The 8,672-nt window shown below is 40.7% G+C and overlaps 1 protein-coding gene across 2 annotated transcripts; it reads left to right on the forward strand.

The window, feature by feature from the left end:
* Positions 1–220: 220 nt before the first annotated feature.
* Positions 221–7,545, forward strand: ccn4a (cellular communication network factor 4a). Of its 2 annotated transcripts, XM_071526535.1 has the most exons (7): positions 221–377; positions 4,243–4,531; positions 5,343–5,597; positions 5,956–5,968; positions 6,729–6,737; positions 6,855–7,026; positions 7,235–7,545. In XM_071526535.1, the coding sequence occupies exons 1-7, from the start codon at positions 330–332 to the stop codon at positions 7,532–7,534; spliced, it is 1,086 nt and encodes a 361-aa protein (XP_071382636.1). In that variant the 5' UTR covers positions 221–329; the 3' UTR covers positions 7,535–7,545. The 2 variants fall into 2 exon arrangements, with proteins under 2 accessions (XP_071382636.1, XP_071382635.1); XM_071526534.1 differs by lacking the exons at positions 5,956–5,968; positions 6,729–6,737 and having other exon boundaries at positions 6,833–7,026.
* The last annotated feature ends 1,127 nt before the right edge of the window (positions 7,546–8,672 follow it).

Raw genomic sequence — 8,672 nt, forward strand, 5'->3', positions numbered from 1 at the left:
GTGTGCGCGGGCCGCTGCCTGGCCTTGAATGTCTTGGGTTTCAGACACGCCTAAAGCACCGTGGCTGCCAGTGCGTTCAGGAGGAGCATCGGGTGAAAGCGGAGCGGAGGGAGAGAAGAAACCATCCCCTGTCAGAAATATGCGGGGCTCGTCCTTTCAGCCCTGACGTCAGCCTGGACTCTTTAATCACCCCGGCCCGGACGGAGACAGCGGTGCGTGGAGATGACAGGAACGGGACGAGGATGTTGCAGACCTGCGGAGAGCGACGTGTTTGGCGTTTAAAGCGGGACTAATTCTGGATTCAATGAATTTGCAATTCCTAACCAGTGATGAGTTGGCTCCTGTTGTGGATTCTAATAGCAGCCGGGATTCAACAGGTGAGATGGAGGGTGGTTTGTCTAATCCTTCTAAACTGTGCAGGCTGCATATCTAACTCACTTTTAGGCTGCAGGAGAAGTGGCGAAGACTAAAGCAATATTATTCTGAAGAGGCACAGCTCTATTGCTCATCTAATAGTCTCAATAACCTAATGAAATAAAAAATAAAACATTCCTATAGGAACTTATGGTGTGTTTGTCGTGAGTGAGTTTATAGTGACTTTATCGAACTTCATGGTATTTTTTCAACTCCTACGATAATATTCCTGTAATATTTCTATGGGGGTTTTTTGTGTTTGTGGCACTCAGTATTGAGTTTATAGTGACCATGTCGCTCTTTGTGTTATTTTTTGTATCCCCTATAGTATCACAATAATATTATTATGATATTCCTCATAAAAGGCTATGTCTGTGGTATTCAATAATGAATTTACAGTGACCTTATCATACTTTTCCTTTTCTTTTTTTTCTCTCCTATGGTTTTCCTATAGGATTTTCTGTGGCGTGTTTTTATACTGTTTGGTTGCATGCTATTTTAAAGTTGTGCTGTGATATTTGTAGGCTATAATCCTTCTAAAATGTATTATATGATTACTAGTTCTTTTTCCTGAGTGTATCTTTAGCTGTGACCCAAAATACAAGACCCTGAATATAATATATTATGACAACTTTTGTTGACTTGTATAACGCTGACTAGACTACTTGGCAAGAGCAGTATAATGTTTGACTGACTACAAGTTCATCATGCTTCTTGATCTTTTATTAATAGGCTATTTCATAAGAGAAGGCATTATTGTCGTGACTCATCCCGTGGTGAAACTTTCTGTGTGATGCTGGCAGTCGCCACCCTGCTGCTTCACTTTCCGTCGTTAATGATATTTTACTGCCACCGTGCGGCTGTTTAGTGAATGACTTGTATCAGCGCTTCTCAAGCGCATTAGCCTGCGGGCCCTCATTTAAGAAGACTTTGTTCCAGGGACCGCGCACGAGAAGAATAAAACTGCCTGGGATATTTTCAAGTGAACTAAATCTAAATTAAAATCACCCTCTTCAAACAAAGCAAATGGCTGCTACTGTAGGCAGGCTGTCCCTTTATGTGAAAAGAAAAAAGAAAGAAAGAAAGAAAGAAAGAAAGAAAGAAAGAAAGAAAGAAAGAAAGAAAGAAAGAAGAAAGATTATCATTATCAGCTTTATTGGCCAAGTATGTACACATACAAGGAATTTGACTCGGTTTTTCGTTGCTCTCAATGTACTTACACAGAATAAATATACAGCTAAAAACAAGGACAACAAGATGAACAGAGGAAAACCTAAACATTTAACTACTATGTACAAATATGCATATATAAAAAAGTATATATATATATTATTATTATATTATAGATAGATAGCTCAGTCTCAGTCTATCAATCTGAGACTGAAGAAGTATCTCCAATCCCATGATGTGGTTTTCTGTGGCAGGTCAAGACTTTTGTTGATTGTTGACATTTTGTAAAGAGTCCTGAAGCTATTTTAAAGTCATTGTTTAAAAGCATTATTGGGGAAAATGCTCCTTTTCCCCTATGGAAGTCTGTCTGTGTTGGTGCAGACTGACTTGAGGAAAAGCCACATGGCTCTGTAGGTCAGTAGATCTGACCAGAGACTGACAGGGTGGAAAGATCAAACCAGCCAGGGACTGAGGGTCATCAGTCCTGGTCTCCTCTCACAACAAGTTCATTAACTGGCTATCACCAAAATATGACTGCTGTTTGAGGTCACATTGGAAACCAGTAAATTAAATTATGAGATTGTGAGCTTGTTTCACATATATCTGAACCTGAATTTATGATATTTGGATATTTTGAGGCCACTGAATGATTTCAGCTGCTTTGTCTCCTTATGGTCATGTAAATGCATGATCTTAAGTTTTCTTGCATTATCTGTTGCTCAAATTGATTATGTTCTATTGCACTGCCCTTTCATGACAATGCTAAAATGCTTTCCTAATCAAATCAAGCTGAATTTAGTTAGCAAAGATGAATGATTTCAAGGGTGATGATTGCATTAAGCTTTACCCATGTTTACCCATGTTTAATTAACTTATGAAACACCCTCCTCTCTCTGCGCTCCTTTCTCAGTCAGAGTGACAGACAGGTTGTGTGCCGTTTTTGTTTTTGCACAATTAGCCTAATGTTTAATAGCTGCAGGCTAAATCAACACTACTGAGGAATGTCTTAGTGGCATGGCTGTGATTAAAACTCATTTATCTGCATTAGCTTTCTACGCCATACACAGCAGTTATTAATATGACCATAATTCCATTGAGCTGCCAAGAACAAGCTCAGGGAAATGACATAGGGTACACCATGAATAAGATGATTAAGCATGTTTTCTCTCAATTAATTATGGATTAAGGGTGTGTGTGTGTGTGTGTGTGTGTGTGTGTGTGTGTGTGTGTGTGTGTGTGTGTGTGTGTGTGTGACCTTCATGGATCAAAAGCTCCTTGCTGATGTGAAGTGAAGCATTCTGGTCAAGGCATGATTTATGAGTGTATGGAGAATATTAGACATCCAGTAAAATGTCTGACTCCATGATCAGACCAGGCAATAGCATGGTAATTATGATGGACATGGTGGCTGCCTACAGCTTCAGTGTGTCTTAATTACCAGGTTCCCTTGTGTATTTTACTTGCCTTAAAATCACATTTAACCCTTTTCTGGAACAAACTGGATTTACTTCATCTTTACTCATTTCCATTTAGTTTACCTACAGGCTTTGTCATAGACTCAGACACAACTCCAAATCAGCAGACAGCAGATCATTGGGCGTTCGCGCCTTGAGAAGCAAATCTCACTGAACAAGCTGCATTCAATCCAGGACCCTCTTCTGACATTTTTCTCAAGCACTCTGTGTCCTCAAAATAATTAAATTTGGATTCAGAAGAGTGATGTTTGTTGTCATAAATACACATTCTGAAACAAAAGACGGGCCAGTTTCCTCTACTGGGACTCGTGCAGCCACTGTCCAAAACTAACCTCCAAGTACGGGACCGTTAACGTCCCCCTTGTGGCCCGTTCAGCGAGCACATCTGCTCTGAAGTGCTGCTAAACTGTTCACTCTGTGATCTTGGCTTGGACACACAGCAGCTTGTAAGAGGCAATACAATGGGGGGAGAAACGTTGGGTAAGTTTTATTGGCAGGATCCTGTAGCTGTTAAACATGGATAAAGTCCAGGTTGCACATTATGATCAAAGGAAAACTGCCAAAATGTTATGTAGATACAAGACTAGACATCTCGTTGATGTAATTGGATTATCTCAATTGGCTGTTCAGACTAAATTCTCTGTTTTACACCCTTATTCAATTTATTACACAGCACATCCAGACATGTTTCAAAAGAAGTCAGCTAGCCTTGCAGTTCACCCATTGAGTTACTGTAAAGCAGAGGTGTCTTAATAGGGGATTTGGCTCTTTTGGGTCACTGACTAACTGAGTCAGGGTTACCATGGAGGCTGGATATGAAAGGATTTAGGATTAAGGACATTAAGAATATTGCCTCGCCACACGGAGTCAAATGCCTCTCATGCAATAGATGATGGCATTTTGATTATGTTCACACATAGAGTGGCTACTTAAGCATACAACAATTTAATGTAGGTTCATTCATAATATCACTGGCAAATACAGATTAAACTTGTTGCATATTCATTGAGAAAAGTCAATCAGTCACACTGTGATTAAAGAAATGATATAATTTTGTAATGAAATGGCTTTGAATGCAAACTGCACATCATCACTCTGAATCTGCTGATAGACTGAACTGTATGTATTTAAAAAAAACTAAGACGCCCTATGCTCACACTCTGTCCACCTTCCTCTCCCGTAGGCCTACTCCCAGAATTCCACTGCCATGCCGCCCACCGTCTCCGTCGGACCCACAGTCCCGGAGCATTACAACCGGACACAGTACTGCAAGTGGCCGTGCGAATGTCCCAAGGCCACGCCCACCTGCCCCCCGGGTGTAAGCCTCCTCATGGACGGCTGTGACTGCTGCAAGGCCTGCGCCAGGCAGGTGGGCGAGGTGTGCAACGAGGCAGACACCTGCGACTACCACAAGGGACTGTACTGTGACTACAGCTCGGACAAGCCTAGGTACGAAAAAGGAGTGTGTGCATGTAAGTGTCACTCACCAAAACTGACAAAACAAATGCACCTTAACCTGTTCACTTGATGAGAAGAACAAAGAACAATTAGCACACTATTCATATTCTGTAATGTAACTGAACATGTATTTTGATTCATGTCAAATAGAAAATGTAAGGAAATAGTTATGGTAACACTTTATTTGGATATGTTGATACTGAACTATTAGGTGACAGATTATTATTGTGATTAGATGTTTAACAAAATGTCACTTGCCTATTTGATTCATCTGTATAGACAATGTAACCTAACTCTGACCCCATTTTAAACTTAACTCTAACCCTGTTTTTAACCCTAGCACTGACCCATTTTTAAGATTAAGACCAGATTAACTCTAACCCAGGCATTGAAAATCTAGGCTACTTTTTGCGCTATTGTAGGTATCACAATCACCTGAAACTCAGCAGAATTTTGGTGATACTGTACATTATAGTCACTTGATAGCATTGGACTCAAATAAAGTGTGACCATGGTTATTGCTCAACCTGTAATGTGACCATGATAAAATGTATTTAAAGTGGTAATACACAGGATTTGTGATTTTTATTTTTATTTTGGCGACATCTTTGTCATCGTTTTTTCCTAGAATTATTGTGTTACTATTGTGTCAGCGGTAGAGAATAGCAAAACAGCCATTTATTTATATGAAAATGTCATGGATGAAATTCATTTTCATCATATTATCATTCATTTATATTCAGATTATAGATAGATTTCCAAGTGTTTGCTGTTTGCCCTGTATTTGTCTATGATATGTGACTGCTTGCCCTTCCTCTCTGCCAGATATGGTGGGCACCGGCTGTGAGCATGACGGTGTGATCTACCGTAACGGGCAGAGCTTCAAGCCCAGCTGTAAATACCAGTGTGTGTGTGTGAACGGTGCCATTGGCTGCGTGGCGCTGTGCACAGAGTCCCAGCCGCCCCGGGTGTGGTGCCAGACCCCGCGCCGGGTCAAGATCCCCGGACAATGCTGTGAGCAATGGATCTGTGACCAGCCCAAAAGAGGGCGCAAGACGGCCCCGCGACATGCAGTGGAGGGTAGGACACCTGCGATACTTACTGTGGGGCTTCCACACTTAGATGAAGCCTAGACAAAGACTGTATTCCATAACTGCTTTGTAAGGTTTATGTCTGGTAACCTAGATCAAAGAGTCCCAGACTTATGCCCAGAGATCTAACTATTTAAATATTGCCAGTAGCTTGAGTTGCCTCACGGTTCAAGTTTTATGATGGAGCATTTAATTCCTGGTTTCCTCAACTCCTGGCTATAGGGTTAGTTATTTTTTTTGATTGACATGGAGATGAAGGAGATCTCTCAGACAATTTACTGGTCCACATCAAGCCAGCTCACTAATGTACAGAAGGACTTTTGTGATAAGCTTTTTAATTAAAGAAGTGCTTATTACCAAGTACATATTTTATAAGGGAAAGGATTTGCAAGTTGTCTTTCACCAGTTGATTTGATTTAAGAAGTAGAAAAGCAGCATCTGTGTTTAAAATTGGCAGTCACACACTCCCTTGTCATGTGAGTATAGTTTTTAGTCCAGGAGGATCATGAGGTTAGGGTGTGTGTGTGTGTGTGTGTGTGTGTGTGTGTGTGTATGTGTGTGTGTGTGTGTGTTGTGTGTGTGTGTGTGTGTGTGTGTGTGTGGGGACAGACCAATCCTTTCCTGTGGAAGCCCTCACACTGTTTTTTGGGTCATGTCCAGTTTCCAGTCATTTAGGCCAGTGGTGGTTAAAGCCAAGGAAGAAAGAATGTGAACGAAGATCTCTTTGTTTCGCTTAAGGATACTAATAGGAACCAGGCTCATAGGCAAACGCTATTTAAAGATGAATTATGTTGGAAAAAGTTTAAAATGTTGGATGCTCTTTGGAATCGATGGTGTTCAATAACAATGAATGCGTTGGTCAGCGTTTAGATCAGCAAACCTGTTCTAATCAGCCAATAGAATAAGAGCTTTTTAACTGTTTTTGAAGTGCTTTGGGTCTCTCTTTGTCATTGGTTAAAAGCATCATGCTGATATGTTATCCACTTACTTTCTTTTCAATCATTTAATGCGTTGGTTCATTAATTTTGCTCAGATTTGCTTACCCAACGGAGCTCAGATCGTAGCAACAGAACTGAACCTTTTTGACTCACGGCTTGGCAGGGCTGAAAACTTTAAATAGTAACAAGATGTATCAGTATATACAGAATAAAACATTGTGACATTTGTAACAGTTTGCAGATGTGACCAATCTATTTACCCCGCTCCTCTCTCTATGCCGACCAGATTACCCAGCTGAGACCAGGAGTTGGCATAAGAACTGCATTAGCCAGACTACCTCCTGGAGCCCCTGCTCTAAGACCTGCGGCCGGGGCCTGTCCCTGAGGATCTCCAACGCCAACGAGCAGTGTGAGCTGGTCAAGGAGTCCCGCCTCTGCAACCTGCGGCCCTGTGAGGTCGACATCACCAAGCACATCAAGGTACATGTGGATTTGGAGGTGGAGGAGTATAACCTCTTTAGGACAATGTTCACTGTACTAAGGTCCACTAGTGCTTGGCTGTAGTTCCTTCAGCCTGTTGCAGGGTTCTGAGCCTCAGAAAAGTTCACAGTCTAATGTCTTAAGCAGGCAAACAACATCCTAAAACCTGAAGCATACTTAACATCCTTCTTTTCCCTCCATTCCTCAGCCAGGGAAGAAATGTCTGAACATCTACAGAGAAGAGCAGCCCTTCAACTTCACCATCTCTGGCTGCACCAGCAAGAAGCAGTACCGGCCCAAGTACTGCGGCGTCTGCACAGACGAGCGCTGCTGCATTCCCTACAAGTCCAAGACCATCGACGTGGAGTTTGAGTGTCCCAGCGGGACGGGCTTCACCTGGCAGGTGATGTGGGTCCAAGCTTGCTTCTGCAACCTCAGCTGCAAAAACCCCAACGACATCTTCGCCGAGCTGGAGAGTTACTATGGTTACCCAGAGGTCATGAACTAAGAGCTGTCAATCATGCTCTCTACCTGCTGGAGTGTAGAGAGTGTTTGTTTTCTGGCTTCTCTTTGTTTTTTGTTTTTTTTGTTAGAGATCCATTTTTATGCAATGTTTTCTATATGTAATATATATGTTTTTGTACAAGGGATTTTCCTACGATTTTTTTTCCTATTGGAAAAATGTGTAAATATGAAATATATACATGTGTTTCCAGAATGGATTTATAAAGCATGATGTGTTTTGAAGAATATTTGAAGAACTGCATTGAATATGAGAATAGCCAGCTAGCAAGTGTGTGAAATATTAAAGGCTTAATTTATTTATGTAGATGTTGCATATGAAATAACAAAAAAAAAAGAAAATAAGTAGACTTACGGGAACAGTAAAACCTTGTTTGTTTGGCCAGTTAACTGAGATAATAAGGCTTTACTGTAGATATTTTCACATCAACAAGTTTCATGAAATCTTCTCCTTGCTTATGATGCAACTTTTGAACAGTGATGAATGTTAATAGCCTGAAAAGCAAGAGATGGATTGAGATGCCAAAGACAGTGCATGCCTTATTTGTGAAACCCATTTTTCATTTCAGATGTTTCAAATATGATACTTAGACAATGAAATGAAAACACAATCAGGGAAGGTCAGTTACAAGTTTTTTTTATTGTCATTTTTTTAATAAATACAAACTGTTATGCCATTTTTAATGCTTTTCTACAGCATTAGGCGGTTGTGCATCGCATCTTTACAAAGCTATGTATGTGTTCTACAAAGCAAATGTTGCTGTAGTGCAAGTAAAATAGGGGAGTAGAGGGTGTCAGGTAAGTTCTACGGCTATCCTCATGTTACATGTGGACCTATCACTTTACTCACCCAAAACCCACAACCACATAGGACCATCACGTCTAAAAAGTGAACAATTCCATGGCACATCTTTGTTCCATTGTGCTTGATTGCATAGAAATCATCATCATAAAAAAACTGAACTTTTTGTCTGAAGCCATGATCAGTTAATAAAGCGTACAATGCAAAAGCTATTTCAATTCATGTTTCTTATTAGCTTGTTTCGATTAATGATATAAAGCATAATGTCTCATTGGAATGTTCTAAAAATGAAATGTCTACAATCATTTGATTCCTGAAAGGA

This window comes from Centroberyx affinis, unplaced genomic scaffold (genome assembly GCF_046629955.1).
Source record: "Centroberyx affinis isolate AG114_WGS23_722 - 3 ecotype Tasmania unplaced genomic scaffold, CSIRO-AGI_Caff_v1 ptg001425l_1, whole genome shotgun sequence".
NCBI lineage: Eukaryota > Metazoa > Chordata > Actinopteri > Beryciformes > Berycidae > Centroberyx > Centroberyx affinis.